At 61.8% G+C, this 19,063-nt stretch overlaps 1 protein-coding gene across 1 annotated transcript in view; it reads left to right on the plus strand.

Moving 5' to 3' along the window:
• The window catches only part of PLXND1 (plexin D1), a 49,141-nt gene that overhangs the window by 14,940 nt on the left and 15,138 nt on the right, over positions 1-19,063 (plus strand). The window contains exons 2-13 of the mRNA XM_068983016.1: positions 3,088-3,264; positions 5,988-6,119; positions 6,376-6,476; positions 6,561-6,690; positions 7,897-8,074; positions 8,232-8,340; positions 8,761-8,863; positions 13,400-13,504; positions 16,138-16,227; positions 16,441-16,534; positions 17,474-17,628; positions 18,386-18,537. Coding sequence (XP_068839117.1) covers positions 3,088-3,264; positions 5,988-6,119; positions 6,376-6,476; positions 6,561-6,690; positions 7,897-8,074; positions 8,232-8,340; positions 8,761-8,863; positions 13,400-13,504; positions 16,138-16,227; positions 16,441-16,534; positions 17,474-17,628; positions 18,386-18,537 — 1,526 coding nt within the window. The remainder of the gene's footprint in view (positions 1-3,087; positions 3,265-5,987; positions 6,120-6,375; positions 6,477-6,560; positions 6,691-7,896; positions 8,075-8,231; positions 8,341-8,760; positions 8,864-13,399; positions 13,505-16,137; positions 16,228-16,440; positions 16,535-17,473; positions 17,629-18,385; positions 18,538-19,063) is intronic.

Below are 19,063 nucleotides of genomic sequence, written 5' to 3' on the forward strand. Positions count from 1 at the left end.
CCCCAGAGCCCGCTGACCCCCTTTCCCGGGCCGTATCCCCCCAAGAGCAGAGGCCTCGCTCGCCTGCCCACTGGACGTGCGTGTCCAGCTTCCGTTTTCGAGGCAGTTGAAGCCTTGTGATTTCCCCTGGCGGCCGGGGAGCCAGCCTCCCCCTCAGATCACAGATCGCGCAGTGAGCAGCCAATGGGTGACTTCTCCTTTAAACTTTTTTTTTTTAATTTTATTTTTAGGATAAGGAAAAAAAAAAGTCAGAGGAAAGGCTTTTTAGAGAATTCCTCCGGTGCAGAATTAATGGCTCTGCACTTTGGGGCGGGCAGGCCAGTCAGATTCCCAGGCTGCCCCGCCTGGCCCTCTCTGCCGCCCTGGCCCGCAAATCACCCTGGTCCATGCGGTTCCCAGGACCCCCCACCCTGCTGGACCGGGGACCCACATCTCGGAAAACCCCAAAGGTGTCCCCCGGGCCTCCCAGGTGGCCCTTCCTGCCCCCCTGCCGCCCCCAGAATGCAGGGAGGAAGCTTGCGTCCCCTGGGCCAGGGTTTGCAATGTTAATTTTAGAACAACGTATTATTTAATGACGCCCGTCATCCGTATCCAGGAAAGAGAAGTTACGCAATCCCTGGGGAAGGCATCCTCGTGAAGGTCTGGGGCCCAGGTGCCCACTCTCCTGGCTGCTCGCTGCCTTACCTCTTCCCTGCAGCCCCGGGAAGGGAAGTGGGCGCTGGGAAGAGGAGCAGGCCACCGCCTTCCAGGGCCGTCCCCCAACTCAGACCCCGCGATGAACACAGAGGATGAGTCAGATAGGGTAGGTCCGAAGCTGGAAGATGAGGGGCGAAAAGTGATAAGACAGTGTGGGCGGCGGCATCCGAGGCCGAGGGACTGACACGTGCAAAGGCCCTGGGGCAGGACCCAGCTTGGACCAAGGGGCAGAGACAAGGCCCGTGGCTGGAGTGGAGCGGGGAGGGTAAGGGACGGGCCCCGGCTCCTCAGGCCCCTGGGAGGGGTGTGAGGGAGGTTTAGGATGTGAGGCTCATTCTCAGTATCGCATCAACCATCAGAGAGGGATGGTTTGAGACCTCTCTGCAGAGGAGCGCTCCGCACCTTTACAGGGCTCGCTCGGCACCTCTGTTCCGGGGGAAATGTTGAGGACAGGGTCAGCCCAGAGAGCAGGGGCCAGCCAGGAGAGCCTCCTTTATGGGAAGACGGCGGTCTTGAGGTGGTCCTGGGGGTCCAGGTGAGAAAGCTTCTGAGGCAGGCATGATTTACCCCTAAATTCCACTTGGTAACAGTCATGTCAGGGACCATCACGTCTGAAACAGCAATAGTGTCAGTTCTCACTTCCGGGGCGTTGACCGTGGGCCACGCTGCATGCTGGCGCTCCGCAGTGAACTGTCTGATCCACGTGCCTGTGAGGGGCGCTGGAGACGCACCAGTGTTGGTTTTTTTTTAAGGTTTTTGAAAAGTTGCTCATGTCTTTGGTCCTGGCTGTGCTGGGCCCTCACTGCTGCGCGCGGGCTTTCTGAAGCCCGTTGCGGCGCTGGGGCTTCGCGTTGAGGTGGCTTCTCTTGTTGCAGAGCGCAGGCTCTGGACTACAGACAAGTTCAGTAGTTGGGCCGCATGGGCTCTGTTGCTCTGAAGTGTCCGGGATCTTCCCAGTCTAGGGATCGAACATGCATCACCTGCATTAGCAGGCAGATTCTCAACCACTGGACTTACCCGGGAAGTCCCAGATGCGCCCACTTCACAGCTTGGTAAACTGAGGCTCGGGAGTGACGTGACTTGCTCAGGTCGCCCCTAACTCTCCTGCGGAAGGCCACCCCGTGGTGGGTTGTGGCCCCGGGGCCCTCCCCAGCCCCACCTCATCTCTGGGCTCAAGGCTCAGCTGTGTTTATTTTTCCAAGAATGAAGGACCTGGTATTCATGGTTTGCTTTTGAACACTAGCCGAGATTGTGTACAAAACCCATGTGGGCACATCACTGGCGGCTTCAGCATGCAGGAAAGCACAGGTAAGGGAGGAAAGCTTCTCTCTGAAGCTGTGCCATAAAGCCAGTCCTGCCTGCTTTAGTCCTGGTGGCCTGACGTCGCAGCCGGTGACCTGGAGCGGGCCACGTCCCCGCTGAGCCTCAGTTACCCCATCTGTGACATGGGATCTCAGAGTGGGGCCAGGATTCAGCAAACCACAGGCCTGGTGCAGGGTCCGTTCCCAGCAAGCGTGGCCTGTGGTGCGTGTGCTGCCGTGACTGGTGACGTTTATGCGCCCCTCTTACCAGAAAGGCCCCGTGACGCCCTGTGAGTTTTCTCAGCCAGAGTCTCCTTCTTCGCCATCAGTGTAGGTCTGTGGTGTCGCCCGGGCTGGGCCGTCCCTGCCGGGTGGTGCACGCCATCCTGTCCGTCCCTGCCATCCACTCTCCCAGACCACCCTGTGTCCACATCCTGGTGGATCTGCACAGTTGCCTTCTCAGAGGCACTTCCTGGAGGCCTGTGTTGTATTTTTGTGCAAATTGCAAAAGAAACCTTCCAAAGATCATCCTGCCCCTGTGAGCTGGGGCTGATGTGGATGCCAGGAGTGTGCATTTGGACACCCCTGGCCTCGACTTGCCCATCTGTAACGTGGGCATATGAAGGGATGTGTGTTAGGGCCTCAGTTTGGGGAGGCCTCAACCTTTGTCTAGTAACCTGTTGGGAAGCTTGGGGGTGGGGGTTGCTGGGGTCAGAGCAGGAATCTGGCGGAGGGGAGAAAAACCCCATGGTTTCTATGGAGACCCAGCCAGACAGGATGGACACCTCTTGGGTATCAGGAGGTAAGTTGGGGCAGAGGTTGCCTCCTTCACATGACCCTTCCTGGCCAGCTCCTGTGTACCCAGGACGGACCCCTTTGCTAGGGGCAGCTCCATGACTGAAACCAAGGGCAGGGGTCGACCTGGGCTCGGAGACGTGGTCCTGCTTGCATTGGGGCCTGAGCCCAGCGCAGAGCAGGAGCAGGACTTTGAAACCTTGGAGGCGGCGGCCGGAGGTCCCGGCTGGTGGCAGGGGGCTGGGAGCTGCAAAAGGTTCTGGAACCGTGGTCTGACGCGCTGTCTCTCTTGCAGCTGCAGCCAGAGCAGCTGGATTGCGGGGCCGCCCACCTGCAGCACCCGCTGTCCATCCTGCAGCCGCTGAAGGCCTTGCCCGTGTTCCGAGCGCCGGGCCTCTCCTCTGTGGCCGTGGCCAGTGTGGGCAACTACACCGTGGTCTTCCTGGGCACGGTCACCGGGCGGCTGCTGAAGGTACGGCTGGGCTGGGGTGCTCGGCAGGGGCGGGGGGCCCACAGGTTAGACGGCATCTTCCACGTTTGTTCCTTCCACTCCGGTTCACATCAGTGAGTTCCCGTCATGCAGACGAGGGAAGCAGAGCTCAGGGGGCCTGTCTCTGGGGGCCTTCAGGACCCGGCTTCAGAAGCCGGCGGACCTGTGTTCAAGTCTCTGGGCTCTGCCACTTGGCAGGCTGTTTGACCTGGAGCAGTGAAGGTGTTCTCTCCCAGCTTCAGTGTCCCCAGCCATCAAAGGCTGAAAGTTCAGCCTCTCAAGACTCTTGCAGGGCTTTGACAGGGGGTGGGGGAGGCCACAGCCTGGGAAGTGAGGGTCTTCCCCTTTCCCCCGTTTCCTCCATTCCTCCACCAGCCTCTGAGGATGCCCCAGCTCCCAACCAAGGTGACTGGTTTCTGCAGTTAATGCTTCCTGCCCCCGAGATGCCGAGAGCTGGGTGAGAGGAGTCAGTCTCCCTACTAAGCGGTCCCAGGGGAGGGCATGGACCCTGGGTGGCCCTCCAGCCACCTCCCACCCCCGGCCTGTCCAGAGCGTCAGCCGTCTGGCCTGGCTCCGACGTGCACCAGGCCCTGGTCTAATTGATTCAGATCTGATAATGCAATTCGCTCAGCTTCCCCGGGCAGACACCACAGGCTGGTGGTGAGCAGTGGAGGTCAGAGTCCCAGCCTGCCCGGCCCCGGGACCCCAGTTGCTGACATCCCTCGGGGAAACCCCAGTCATGGGAGCAGGGGCAGGGGGCCTTCTCCACCTTCACAGCTTCCACTGAAGGTCCATAGACCGGGGGGCTTGTGCTCGGGGTCAAACACTTGCATGTGGCTCCTGGCTCTCGCCCTTCCAGCTGCAGGACCTGGGGCGGTTTCCCCATCTGTCCAGGAGTCTCCCCGACCCCAGCCCATGAGGCCGCAGTTATTAGGCGCCACTGTCTACCCAGCCTCAACAGGCACATCACGGGCATCCTCATGTTTAATTCTCACATTGCTTCGAGGGAGGCAGAGCCATGATCCCCATTTCACAGATGAGGACACTGAGGTTCTGTGAGGGGAACCGAGTGTCCCAAAGTCACATAGCGGGGAAAGTGAAAGTCGCTGTCGTGTCTGACTCTCTGCGGCCTCATGGAATTCTCCAGGCCAGAATACTGGAGTGGGTAGCCTTTCCCTTCTCCAGGGGATCTTCCCAACCCAGGGATCGAACCCAGGTCTCCCGCATCACGGGCGGATTCTTTACCAGCTGAGCCATCAGGGAAGCCCACACAGCAGGAACCGGGGAGGAATCCAAGTCCAGTCAGCTCAGAGGCTGCCCCGCCCCTCAGTCCTGACCTCTGCACCCACCACCCTGCTTCATGCCCGCTCATCTGCTGCCCACTCTCGCCTCACTTGAGGCTTTGATCACAGCCCCCAGCCCAGGCCCCAGAGCATGTGAGGTGCTTGGTAGACTTTGGAAAGAGTGGAAACGTGTCTGCTGGATGCCTGGGGGACGCAGGGGGCCAAGCTGCCTGGGACAGACTCTGCCAAGAGGCCGCTTGGGATGAGGCGTGTCCCAGGGGCTGGGGAGAGAGTAATTGCAGTTTAGGGTGTGGGGGGGCATCAGGGAGGCTGTTTTGCTGAAGACATTGGGAGGACCGCTCCCGGCCCAAGGGGGAGAGGAAGGTGTTTGAGACCAGAGCGCAGCAGGGAGAAGACATGGGGGCTGGATGTTGAGTTGGGTTTAGTGACTAGAGAGGAGGCTCGTGGAATAAGATGGGGTGGACGGTCAGGGCCCCGAATGCCAGAACACATTGATTCCACAAGCAGGAGCAGCTGTTAAAGGTTCTGGAGCCCACGGAGGAGGACTGGGGGGTTGGAGGCCCCCTCGCCCCAGCTCAGAGCTTGACAAGGCCTTGACAAGGCAACATGGAATGTGAGATCAGCATAGAAGAGCAGTTTGAGGAGTCTCTGAGCAGCCTTGTCAGGTCTCTGGGGGACGTGCAGAGGGGCCCTCAGCCAGAGAAGCTTCCAGACCCCAGCTAGTCCTGGTCCTTCTCCTGCCTGGACATTGGACCCCAGCCTTGGATCTGGGGTCAGATGGACCTAGACCTCCATCATGACCCTGAGGCATCTTCCTTTTAGGACTCTTGCCAAGTCCCTTGGCTCCTCTGGGCCTCAGTTTCCTCATCTGTGAGATGGGCATGTGAGAGGGGAGGGGTGAGACCAGTGGGCCTGCCGCCTCTCCGGGGCCCCAGCAGCGCTTTGCCTGCCTCTTCCCCAGCGCGCCCCACGGCCCCATGGCGCGGGTGCCGTCCTCAGCCCCGTGAGCTCAGAGAGGGGAAGTGACTCGCATGGCTCGGGCCTGTGCAGCTTGGAAATGTCAAGGCCAGAATTCAAACCCAGGTCCCCACTCCCTGGCATGATGCCCACAGCCTCCCAGAGAATGTTTTCTTAACTGTGAAGCCCGGCCCTGTGCATACCAGGGTAGGACGTGCTGGTGAGGGCAGGGAGTGGGGGTTCCTGGGGGGAGGGGCGCACAACAGAGGACAAAGTGTGGGGGCCGGCTGCCACCGCCAGTCCTGGAAGGGCCCAAGGCTGAGACTCCCAAGCTTGGGGCAGCCCGCCCCCCCCCCACAGGGCCTGTCCCCAGCCTGCCCCTACCTGGGGACGCCCTCCTGGTGCCCCATCCCCTGACGGCCAGCCCCCTCCGCACCCCCCCAGATCAACCTGAATGAGAGCATGCAGGTGGTGAGCCGGAAGGTGGTGACGGTGGCATACGGGGAGCCTGTGCACCACGTGATGCAGTTTGACCCCGTGGACCCTGGTTACCTGTATCTGATGACGTCCCACCAGGTATGGCCAGGCCTCAGCCTGACAAAGCCCCAGGATGCGCTGAGCCCCAGCCCCCCTTGCCTCTGCACGAGAGCGGCTGCTCCTGCCGGAAGCGTCGCCCCCTCCCTTCAGGCCTGCCGTGGCCTCTGCAGGGAAGCCTCGTTCCCCGCACCCCCAACGCCGTGACAGCCTCAGTTTCCCCAGCCTCTCCCAGCCCTCACCCGGCTGCCCCTCCCCCGCTAAGCTGCACACCCCCCCCCCCCGCCTCTGTCTCCAGATGGCCAGGGTGAAGGTTGCCGCGTGCGCCGCGCACACCACCTGCGGGGACTGCGTGGGCGCGGCCGACGCCTACTGTGGCTGGTGCACCCTGGAGACGCGGTGAGGCCCCTGGGGCACAGGCTGGGCCCGGGAGGCCTCGGGGGTGGGGGCGCCCCAGACCCTGACCTGCGCCGGGCGTCCCAGGTGCACTCTGCGGCAGGACTGCGCCAACTCCAGCCAGCCACACTTCTGGACCAGTGCCAGCGCGGGCCCCAGCCGCTGCCCCGCCATGACCGTCCTGCCGGCTGAGATCAATGTGCACCAGGAGTACCCGGTGAGTCTGGGGGGGCCAGGACCCCAGCTCCGGGCTCAGGGGTGCGGGTAGAGAGCAGCCCTTCCCCTGGCACCCAGACCCGACAGGTGGAGCCTCCTGGGTGTGGCGCCCCAGGGACCTAGAGGCAGATGATGAGACCAGTGCCTGGGTGCTCTTAACATCCTCATCATACAGATGGGGAAACTGAAGCACAGAGCGGTAAAGTGACTTGTTCAAGATTATACAGTGAGGAAGTGCCCAAGCTGGGAGTTGAATTCAAGTAGCTGCCCTCCTGCCCCCACAATCCATGTCCAGGAATGCCTAGGCCTGCCGCAGCTGGCTCCCTGCTTACCTGTAGCAGACAGCCTCGGTGCAGGGGATTCCAGGGAGCAGGAGCTGAGGGGCAGACAGGCTTGGGTGCCCCCCACCCCAGTCCTGCCCTCAGAGACTTCTCTGGGGCAGACGTCCTCGTCTGTCACGTGATGGTTCTGATGACCGACAGGAGCTGGGGCTCCCGTGCTCCCCGCTCCCCGTTGTTACACATCATAATCCTGCACATACGTCATCTGGTCAAGCAGGCAGTCCGGGGCTTTGTCCATCCATCCATTCAGTCATTCATCAATAACAGTAGGTGTTGCTGAGCACCTACTCTGTGCCATGTACAGCCCTGGACTTTGGGACACAGCAGCGAACAAGAGAGGCAACCGCTGGCCCTTGAGGGGTGGACACACTCCCAGAGGAGAGAGCGGAAACAAGATAGAATGCCAAGATGCTGATAAGTGCTGTGGAGAAGAAGGAAGTCGAGCAGAGGACAGGGCACAGAGCACGCAGCCTGGCAGGGGCTAGTATTGACATTTTAGATCAGGTCAGGGTGGCGGGGGGCTCACTGCAAGATAACATCCAAGCAGCGATAGGAAGCCAGCGTGAGCATCTGGGCGGAGGGACCCACCATCGCAAGGCCCTGGGGTGGGGGCAAGACTCATGACTGAGAGAGTGTTAAGAGGCTAGCATCCAAGGTCAGGGGCCGGGTTGTACAGGGCCTCTGGCTCCTGCAAGATGGTCAGTTTCACTCTGCAGAGGGGGAAACTGAGGCCCTCATCCCCGTGGCCCTGGAGTCAAGGCTACTGACCAACCTCTTCTCCCCAGGTTCCAGGGTGGGGGTGGGGCGGTGCGTGGCGTGGCCTCCCCCACCCCCCGCACCCCCAGCTAAGGGTCCCTGGCCTCCAGGGTATGATCCTGCAGATCTCGGGGAGCCTGCCCGGCCTCAGCGGCATGGAGATGGCCTGTGACTATGGCCACGGCATCCGCACGGTGGCTCGGGTCCCGGGCCCAGCCTTCGGCCACCAGATTGCCTACTGCAACCTCCTGCCCAGGGATCAGTTCCCGCCCTTCCCGACCCACCAAGGTAGGCGCCTCATGGCCCTGGGTGCAGGGGCGGCTGACGGGGCCCTCGGATGGTGGACTCTCAGGCGTAGGGGGCTCCTGATGGCGCAGCTGCTGGTGTCGGTGGGCCCCCCGTGTCCCCTTGTCCTTCTCTCCCTGGACGCCCTGCTCTGTTCCAGACCACGTGACCGTCGAGATGTCGGTGAGGGTCCAGGGACAGAGCATCGTCAGGGCCAGCTTCACCATCTACGACTGCGGCCGGGTTGGGCAGGTGTACCCACACACAGCGTGAGTGGGGTGTCGGGACTAGCTGCCGGTGGGGGCAGGAGGCTTTGCTCTCGGGGACGCTCCTCAAGAAAAATGGTGGTGTCACAGAGACAGACGGGACCCTTGGCTATTCACCTGACGGCTCATTTGTGCAACAAACTCTCATCACCCAGTGTGCCCGACGTCTGTGAGCACCCAGGCTAGTCGAGGCTCAGAAAAGTGCTTTGATTAGTCCCCTGGAGGCCCTGGTTGCCTGTCTCCTCCTTACATACCTCCTGCACTGGGGAGCTCATTACCTTACAAAATGCCCAGCCCCTCTGGACAGCTCTGATGTTGAGCAAGACCTGGTTTCACTGTGCTGGGATCTGTGTCCTGGGTCCCCGCTGCTGGGCACAGGGATGGGGAGCCAGGTAGCTGAGGGGAGCCCCCTCTGTCTTTCAGTTGCACCAGCTGCCTGTCGGCACAGTGGCCCTGTTTCTGGTGCGCCCAGCAGCACGCCTGTGTCTCCAACCAGTCTCGGTGTGAGGCCTCGCCAAATCCCACGGTAAGCCAGGCCCAGGGGTGCCCTCTGCCTCCACTGTTCTTTTTTTTTTTCATTTAGCACGTTGAGAACATTTCCGTGTCGTTACAGTGTCTTCTTTGGCTCCGACTTTAACAGCCGCCGTGCTGGGCTCGTCACAGTGCATGTGACCAATCCCCTGTTGTCATTCTCTTCTCCAGGGGTTCTTCCCAACCCGGGGATTGAACCCGGGTCTCCTGCATTGCAGGCAGATTCTTCACCATCTGAGCCACCAGGGAAGCCCCTCCAATCCGCTGTTGTTGGACGTGCTGAGCGCGCCTCTTTCTTTTTTGTGTTCTGATACATGCAGGGCATTGCATGGCCTTGACGGTCCCCTGGAGACCAGTTCTTCAACATGGCATTTTGGGGTGAAAGCCCATACTTTTAGCTCAGCTGACCCCCAGAAAGCCTGCGCCTGTTTACACTTCCAGCCTTTTAGGACAAGGCCCCTTCTTGCACATCATACTGATTTTCAACTTTATTTTCAAAGTTTTCCGCAACCCTCGCAGGTCAGGGAGTACCAGGCCTTGAATCAAAATCCCTCTTGTTGGCAGCCCATGTTCTCCCCGCTTCCCCAAGTCAGGGGCTGGGCCGAAAGACCCCAGCCTCCGTCTCCCACAGGCACTGGGGCCCCAGGGCTGGGGATTGCTGTGGCTCTTGCTGGGTGGAGAAAGCGAGTGACCTCCAGAGCCGCAGGTTTCCAGGTCCTCCTGTTTGGCTGGCCTGATGGCACCCTGACCTAGGGGACAGCATGCCATCAGTTACACGGGGCGGGCATGTTGGGGAGGGCGGGGACGGGCAGAGACACAGGCCGAGGTGCCACGTACCTTGCTGCCGGCTGGTTTGAGTGTGGTCACTTGCGGGGTGGCTTCATGTCTTTACCCAGAGAGCTTCTATGGCCGTCCCAGCCTTGTGCCAGGGACGACTGGGCAGGACTCCCGAGACTGGTTGAGGTGGGATGGCTGGACTGCGTTGGGTGCCAGGCTGGGTTGGCTGGCCCGGGATGGTGCCAGGTCATATGCCAGCTCATCCCCCGTCAGGCCCGCCCGCTGGATCTTCCGTCTCGTATCAGGGCCGTGAGAGGCTCGGGGTGAGGTACCAGGTTCTTGCCTGCAGCTCGTCTCTCCAGGAAAGAGGAGTTCCCACTCATTTTCCAAATGGCACAGTTGAGGTAGTCAGCGTAACCCCTGGCTCCCAGCAGGGAGAGGTCACTGAGGCCCAGCCTGCATCCCTAGGAAGCAACCTGGTGCCCACTGGGGAAGCAGCCGATCAGACACGGTTCTGCCCTCCCCATCGTGGACGCAAGAGCCTGAGGCGTGAGTCGTGGCTGTGTGACCCTGGGCAGGCCGCCATACCTCTCTGTGCCCTTCTTCCCGTCTGTGAAAGGGGGCCTGTCTCAAAGGGGGATCCGGAGCGACACCAGCTCCGTACCCAACACGCTGTGGGTGGCCCCTCAGCTGGGAGGACTTCTCCAGGAGGGGAACCTTCTGCCAGGTTCTGGCAGACGCATAGGAGCTCACCAGCCTGGAAGTGTTTCTGGACCAGCACCCCCAGGGACACACCCCCTCCCCGCCCCACCTTGCTGAGGCCTGCGGGTCAGAGATGCGTTGGGGGCACAGAGAGGGCCTGTCTCAGAGGATTATGGTAGTCCAGAGGGAGAAGAGGCCGCTCCCGCCTGGGTCTGGCCTGTTGCTTAATCCAGCATTTAATTTGGAGCCAGCCTGTCGGTCGGTCGTGGAGGCCTCAGGGCTCGGGCCAGGCTGGAGAGGGGTCTAGGGGCAGGCGTGAGCCAGGGACTATGTCTCCTGACTTCCTGTTGCCTCATGGGCCCCAGAGGAAGGAAGTAGGGGGTACAGGATGCTGAGAGGAGGGCTGCAGCTTTTTTCCAAGGAGGGGAGGGGAGTGGAGAAGGCCACTGCGTCCGCCCCTTCCAGTTGTCCTGGAGGAGGTGGCTTCCGCAAGGTGGGGTGACCTTAGGCGGTGAGGGTTTGGGCGGGTGCCGGGGTCAGGCTCCCTGGATGGGCACCTCTACGAAGGTGGCTTCGTTAGGAGCTGGTGGAGAGGGCAGTTGGTGGGAACGTGGGGGCAGTTTATAAAAGCGGGGCAGGGCGACTCAGAAAGGCAGGGAGGGAGCAGGTCGGGTGGGTTCAGTGGGGCCACTTGGTGCTCCGCCGGGTTGGGTCGCGAGCTCTGAACCCATGCATGTGGAAAGACCGTGGGGGAGTCTGTGAGCTCCAGCGCTGGGCTGACATCTGGGCTTCCTGGGGCTCCCACCTCGCTGTCCCCCCAGCTCCTGTTCTCCCGCCTTCTCGGCTCTGCCCAGAGTCGGGCCGTGGTTTCATGAGCCTGGAGGCTATACTCTTGCCAAGGAGGAGAAGCCACTCAGCTTGTCTCTGAGGCTTGAATGGTTTGGCTTGGGACGGGACAAGGAGGCCGTGGTTCTCTGCGAACCGCCGGCCACGGCCCCAGCAGAGGCAGTCAGCCTTTGTAAGTGCAGAGTCCCAGGGGCGGCATCCCCTTCGGGCTCAGCTGGATCCGGAGGCACTGCCTTCGTCACCAGGGCTTCCCCGCCCCTCCGAGTGGCCTCGGGCGCTCCGGCAGGCCCTCCCCTTTGGCCCGGGTGGGGTCCTGATCCCCAGCAATCCCAGGAGACCCTCCTTCTTGTTGGTTCTGCGGAAGTTTTCCAGGGGAACTGGATCACATCCACTCCCCGAACCAATTGCTGAGCCCAGGACAGGCCTGGGTGCCTGCCCATCCCTGGGGCTAGGGAGGAGGGTCAGTCCTCCCATACCACAGGCCTGGGGGGCAGGGAGAGGCAGGCACTCTTGGATCAGCTGTCCCCAGGGGAGATGAGTGACCCTGGGGGCGGCCCTGGAAGAGGGCAGAGGCTCACCCACACTCTCCCAGACTTGCCCACTCTGGAGAGTGCATCCACGGTGGGTTATGAGGATCAAGCAGAGTTGGGCCCTCCGGGATGGTCCCACGTTGTTTCCTCTGGACCCGCACGCCTCCAGCCCTTGCTGGCCACCTCCCCTCGGCTGGGCCGGAGCCAGGGTCGCAGCCGCAGGGCCCCCGGCCAGCTGTGAAGCGGGCTGGCAGCGGCAGTGAAACCCGATTGGAAACATGTGGGTTCCATTCCCCGAAATTCCACGGGGCTTACACATGGGACGGCTCAGGACGGCTACTCAGGGGAGGGACGGCCTTGCGTGTCACACAGCAAGCCGGACGCCAGCTCCTGACTTGCAGCCCTGCGGTGGTGGCTGGGCTGGGCAGCCTCCTTGGCCCGTGTGGTCGGCAGCAGGCAGCGCTCCCAGGGAAGCTCATCGTCTGGGCACGGTGTCTGGCCTGGGGGTCTGCAGCAGGGTCTGCGCCGCTAGAGCCCACTGTGCTGCCCCCCCCGTCCTGGGCACGCCACTCTGTTTCTCTGTGCCTCAGTGTTCCAGTCTGTCAAGTGGGTATAACGGTGGTACCCACCTCACAGGGCATTTGGGAGGAGGGTTTGGTGAATTAATACAGCACAGGGTGCTTGGAACTTTCCAGGTGCACGCGGAGGGCTGTGGGTGCCGGCCGCTAACCACCGTCGCTACCCTGTCGCTATTTATGACCGTGGTCAATGATAATAAATGAAGCATTGGTGTCCCTCAAGCTCTGGTTTCACACTGGGCCTCTAAGTGTCCCCTCAAGGAGCTCCTTGTCTGCTGAACAGTGCTGAGAAAAGACCCTGGGTCCCTGTCTCTCACCTTGGTCCTCAGTTTCAGGCCGCAGTCTCTGGCCCAAGAACCCAGGAAAGATTGAAGGAAGGAAGAGAAGGGGGTGGCAGAGGATGAGCTGGTTGGTTGGCATGGACTTGAGTTTGAGCAAACTCCAGGAGGTAGTGAGGGACAGGGAAGCCTGCCATGCTGCAGTCCCGGGGGTCGCAGAGAGTCAGACACGACCGAGTGACTGAACAACTGACTCTGCATCTGACATGAGAATGCGGATGCCCAGGCCCCCTGCTCGGGGCCCGTGACACATCCAGGCAGTGGGGAGGGGTGTACAGCCTCACACCCTGTTTCTCATGGGCCGCTCTGAAGTCTGTGGTTTCCTCTTTTGTGAATCATTCATCGTTTGTCCATCTGGAAACTGGAATTCCAGAGCTGGAGGGAGCCTCAGAGAGTGAGTGCAGCGCCTCATTTTACAGCTGGGGAAAGATGAGGCCCAGAGCCGGGGAGGTCTCCCCTAAGAGGCTCTCCGTGGAGTGGCCATGGGGATTCCACTGGGCAGGTTACTGCCTCTTTCCGTGCCTCAGTCTCGTCTGTGAAATGGGGCCAATACACCTTCCCGCTCGGAGGATCAGGTGAGATGGTGTGTGCGAGGCGGTGGATGTGGCTGTCGTTTTATTAGCAGGGTTTCCTGTCTGCGTAAGCTGCCCAGCGCCTCCCCAGGGAGATGGGACGGCACTGGCTGGCTGGGGTGGTTGTGAATCCCGTCTCCTCTGAAACACCCCAGGGTCAGCCCCGCTTCCTTGTGTTTTGACTGCAGAGCCCTCAGGAGTGCCCGCAGATCCTGCCCTCCCCGCTGGCCCCCATGCCTACTGGCGGCTCCCAGAGCATCCCGGTGCACCTGGCCAGTGCCGCCTTCTTCCAGGTAAGCGGGGGCGGGGCCCACCGCCCATGCTTTGCTTTTCCACTTATGTATTTATTTGGCTGCCTGGGTCTTAGTTGCAGCGTGCAGGATCTCTAGTTGCGGCATGTGGGATCTAGTTCCCTGACCAGAGATTGAACCCAGACCCCCTCCATGGGGAGCTCAGAGTCTTAGCCACTCGCCCACCCGGGAAGTCCCATGCTTCGGTTTTCTTCCTCTGAGTTTCTGGGCTCTGTTGGAGAAAGCCCTGCCCTGGTTGCACGGCGGTAGGGGGAAGGAAGGTGGGTGGTGGGCACAGGCCTTGGGGACAGCCAGCTGCCCCTAGCTCCTGCAGGAAAGGAGGGTCTGGCCAGGACCCCAGACCCTCTCCCCTGTCACGCCCCCCGACAGGCCCAGCCCCTGCCCAGTGCTGCAGCCCACGGGTGACTTTGTCCATGTCCACCCTGCCCTGCCCCCAGGCTGGGTTGTGACCCTGGACATACCCCACCCCTAGTTTGAGGCCTACACGTCTTCCCTGGAAAATGGCCCAAGACCCCCTTGGCCGCCCCATCCCCATCATCCCGATGGGAAAAGCAGGAGGGGAAGCAGACGCCTCCAGGGACACGGCATCGGGCTAGACTCGCACCCTAGCCCTGGACTCCTTGTCCAGTGCTCTTCCCCACCACCAGCCTTCCCTGCCTGCGTGCCGCCCCCCACACCCTCGCCACCCATCTGGGCTGGGGGAATGGAGGCCTCCCCTTACTGGGTCCCTCCTGGAGGAGTGTCCTGGGCGGGAAGCGTTGACGAGTCCTGGATGTGTGCCAGCCACCCCCTCCCCAGCTCTCAGGGACTCGCCATCTGTCGCTTCCACAGGGGAGCTGGGGCCCTTGACGACTTCTCACATGTGGGGGCCACGTGCCGGGGAGCCTCGTCATGGCAGGGGATGCTGCCCTGTGAAGGGATGGGGGGCTGTGCCCTTGGTCCTGGGGCTGGCGGCGGGGCTGTGCCCTCGGTCCTGGGGCTCCTCCCCATGGTGGTCGGGGCAGAGCTTCCGGGGCATTTGGAGGAGGGGAAGGCCATGCTGCTCCCCTGGGCTGCCGGAGCCTGGGTCAGGGAGGCCCAGGGCTTGAGTGTGGGTCCTGCCTCCTGCTTTTGAGCAGAGTGTAATTGAGGGGCCCCCGTCTGCCTTCCTGGGGCCTTGGTGATCCTGGCCTGCCTTCCCCTGGGCCTGTTTCTGACTCTGCCTGGGCTCTGCAGCAGCCCGATCCACGGAGCTCACCCTCGGCAGAGCCCCAGACAGGCTGGCCGGCTACCGTGAGCCCAGACGCTCAGGAGACCCAGCTCAATGTGGCAGGAATACAGGAGCTCTCAGCCTGTCAACAGCCACTTCCCTGTGTTAGTTTCGTAGCGAAGCGGGGAGGGGCAGGGCCAGGGGGTGGCTGACCTGCCTTCTCCTCAGGGTAACGTATCTACCAACGACAGGGACATAAACAGGAAGTCCTGCCACGCAGCTAGCCTAGCCCTCTTGAAACTTGGGTTTGTTCACTCAGCAAATATTTACTGATGGCTGCTCCCGGGGGGCCTGTGCTGGGCTGAGGGCAAGATGGCATTGGGGAATTGGCCCTGTTTATTTTTTCCCCCCAAACAAAGCATTTATTGAGCACTTCCTGCATACTGATCACAGCCAGCATATATTAGGCGCCCACAGCGTGCAACCCACTAAAGACACATGGTGTCCAGTCTCCTTAGAGTCTGCAGAGTAGGGGGGTCTCTTTGCATTGCTGAGTTTAGAGACCCACACAGCTCAGAGGAGGAGCCGCCTGCACAGAGTCACACAGCTAGGAGGTTGCAGAGGTGGAATTCGGACCTGAGTGGGCCTGTGTTAAGGTTGAGCCTGCGCTCTTTCAACTGCCATCTTCCCGGAGGTGTCAGAGGGCCCGAAACCCAGCCCCCCCACCTCCTCCCCAGTGGGTGGAGAGACAGGTATAGACCGAGCCTGGGCAGGGGATAGGGGAGCAGGTTGGGGAAGGCTGTCGGAGCTTAATGAAGCCCCCCAGCACACACCCTAATATTCATTGCCAGATGGATGGACGCTCAGGTGAGGGGTGTCCCTGTGATTTGGGTGAGGGGCGGTCTGGGAAGGCTGTTGGAACATGGGACGTTTCAGCTGGATTTTGAAGGCTGTGTTGAGGTTTGCTGGGGTGGAAGTATGGACTTGGACAGAGGCTGAGGGCAAGACGGCGTGTGCGTTGTCAACCCTCATCCTGTGTGACTGATCCCAGGCCGTTGGGGGGTTTTGAGGCTGCAGGGCAGGCGGAGTCTCCTGGGATGAACCTTGTAAGTGTCGTTCGTGCCGAAGAGTCGGGGCTTTACCAGCGGAGTGAAAGGCCCCGGGGTTAGGCCACTGGAAGTTGTCGGTGAGGTTTTTAGTGGTGTGAGAGCACAAGGCCAGAGTTCTGGGTGTTCGTGTGTACCCCCCCACCCCGTGCCCGCCCCCGCCTCTGTCAGACGTTGGGCCAGGAAGGAACATTCTGGAGGAGACGTAGTCCAGGGAGAGAGCCCCCGCCCACTCCTCCGGACAGCAATCTCTGGCATCCTGAAGAAGGTAGGGGGCGGTGGGTGCTGCCTGGACGCCCCCTGACCCCCGTGTCCTGCAGGGTGCAGCCCTGGAGTGTAGCTTCGGTCTGGAGGAGACCTTCGAGGCTGTGTGGGTGAATGAATCGGCCGTACGCTGCCAACAAGTGGTGGTGAGCGACAGGGCGTCACGGCGGGCGTAGCGGGGTGGAGGGGAAGGGCAGGCCAGCCCGAGTCCAGATACATACACGCCTTCCTTTCTGCCTCCCCTTTGGGGTCCCCTTGCCCCCGACGGCCCTGCTCTCGTCTATCCCCCGATGTGCCCTCCCCCCAACAGAGACCCAGACAGCGTCCACACCCGTCACGCATTTCCCCGTCTTTTGCAGCTGCACACGACCCAGAAGAGCCAGGTATTTCCGCTCAGCCTCCAGCTGAAGGGGCGGCCGGCCCGGTTCCTGGACAGCCCTGACCCTATGACAGGTGGGAGGTGCCCCCCAACCTCACATGGCCACAGTGGGTGGGACGCAGCCTTGGGGGGCTCCATCCAGTGCTCGGGTATCCCCCCACCACTCCCTGACACACACTGTCTCTCAGGTCCCAACCCTGCCTCTCTGCCGGCTTGCTCACTCCGCACCTCACTATGGAGCCGCTCCTCTGGGCTGGCACCACACCCTCAGGGCATCCGCATGCCCGTGGCTCTGCCCCCCAGCACCCACTCACCTGCCCTTTCTCAGCCTCAGGGTCCTCCCGTGAAGCACAGGCCCGGTTGCAGAGGGCGGGGCCGAGGGTTTGCTGAGACGAGCATGCAGAGCCCTGCAGGGCTGTCTGGGACACAGTCTGCGCCCCTAGATGGTGGCGGGTGGCCTTGCTCTTATTAGACGTGTCGAATCAACTCTGCAGGGGCCTGTTTAGCAGGAGGTGGGGCCTGTGCACATCTACCCCCCCCCCCGCCCCACTTCTGTACTATAAGGTCCCAGACAGAAGCCCCAGAACCAGCTTGTATGCCCTGGGGACCCACCCTGCACTCCTGCCTGGGCCTGTCTGAGAGCCTGAGGCTTGCACAGCCCGCATTGCTCAGTGGTTCTCTAGTGTCCGAGAGCTCCGCTGGGGGCTCAGGAGACCCACTTGGGCCTGGCTGTGACTCCAGCTCTCCCACTCATAGGCTGTGTGACCTCGGGCAAGTCACTCTGCCTCTCTGAGCCTCGTCTCTTTACCTGTCAATTGGAGCTGATAAACAGCCCCCACTGGATAGGATCCCTGTGCAGATGACTGTTAACGGGGCTGTGGCTGCACTGTGCTTATTATTAGCAGCCCCCTGGGGTGGGGCTGGGGGTTGGAGAAGGTACTAAGAGCTTCCTGGGCCCTGACTCTTAAGAAGCAGGACCCAGCTGAGCTGGGCCGGCTCCATGTCTCCCGCAGTGGAGGTCTACAACTGCGCCGTGGGCAGCCCCGACTGCTCCCAGTGCCTGGGCCGCGAGGATCTGGGCCACCTGTGTGTGTGGAGCGACGGCTGCCGCCCGCGGGGCACCCTGCAGCCCCTGCCTGGCACCTGCCCCGCCCCCGAGATCCGAGCGGTAAGCACCCCACCCCCACTCCCCCCGCCTCTGGAACCTGTCACACCCACACACCTGAATGTGCGCACGTACAGCGCCCCACATGGGCTCCGGGACCCGCAGCTCACGTGTTTGCACACACCCGGGCCCCCACGCACTGCATCACCCACTGAGCACCCACTGGGTGCCAGCTCCCCCCTGCTGCCCCATCGCAGGGCTGGAGACACAGCAGTGAACACGCACCTGCCTATCTTCATGGAGCTCACGGTTCCATTGGGGTTGGGGGACAATGATGAGAAAGGAGGTGATTTGCATAGAGAAGATGGTGAGGGCTGCGGACGGGCCGGGCATGAGGGAGGCGTTGGAGTCTGGGGTGGAAGAGAGGCTGGGATTGAGTGTCTTTATAGTGAGGTCTGGGTACCCTTGCTGATAAGGGGAAAACTGGGGTAACCCACGAGCCTCCTTTTCAATTAAGAAAACGTCTCAGGGAAGGGTTCTGTTTGCCTTAGCCTGGTTCTCCTGCCCGTCCAATGCCCAGCCAGCTCTGCCTGGGATTTAGGGTCACGTGGTCAGACATGGGTCCCCGTGGCCACGGGGACTGGACCTCAGCGTCCCCAGGAGATGCCCCTCCAACAGCACTGGCTCTGTCCCTGCGCACTGGTGTCCTTGGGCAGGCTGCGCGTCTCACACACGTCCCCGGTGGCAGCCCTGGTAACCTGCCTCCCCGGACACCCCAGCCTCAGAGCCCCATCCTCCTGTCTCTCCGACTGCCTGGCAGATTGAGCCCTTGAGCGGCCCTTTGGACGGCGGGACCCAGCTGACCATCCGCGGCAGGAACCTGGGCCGGCGGTTCAGTGACGTGGCCCACGGCGTGTGGATCGGCAGCGTGGCCTGTGAGCCGCTGGCCGACAGATACACGGTGTCGGAGGAGTGAGTGGAGGGCGGTCCTGGGGACCCTTCAGTGACCTGCAGGCCCCATCCACCTGGAAGTGCCAGCTGCACCTCTGCCCTCCCCTCGCCACCCCCACCCCTCTGCCCTCGACCACCCCACCATCCCTGGATCCCTTCTGCTCCCCAGAAGTCACTCACTCCCAGGTCTCCCAGACTTTGCTCAGACCATTCCCGCCATGCATCCTGCCCTTCCCTGCTTCACCACTCCGGAGCCTGCTGCCCCAGGAAGCCCTCCCAGGTTCCCCTGAGCAGCCCTGCTTCCACAGAAGCCTCGCTCTGAGGAAAACAGCTGCTGTTAGGAAAGTGCAGGTCTACTGCTGTGTGCAGAGACCTGGGCCTGCAGCCGTGGGGCCCGGCCCGGACAGGCTTGAGGAAACATCATGGGCAGGGACTGAGCCCAGTTTCCTTTCCGGAGGCCGTAAGCCAGGCTTGCAGATAAGGGCATCAGTCTCCCAGCCCAGCAGGTGTTCTCATGGTTGGAGAACTTTCAAGTATCCCCTTGGGC

The sequence above is a fragment of the Capricornis sumatraensis genome, chromosome 10 (assembly GCF_032405125.1).
Source record: "Capricornis sumatraensis isolate serow.1 chromosome 10, serow.2, whole genome shotgun sequence".
In the NCBI taxonomy this organism is placed as follows: Eukaryota; Metazoa; Chordata; class Mammalia; order Artiodactyla; family Bovidae; genus Capricornis; species Capricornis sumatraensis.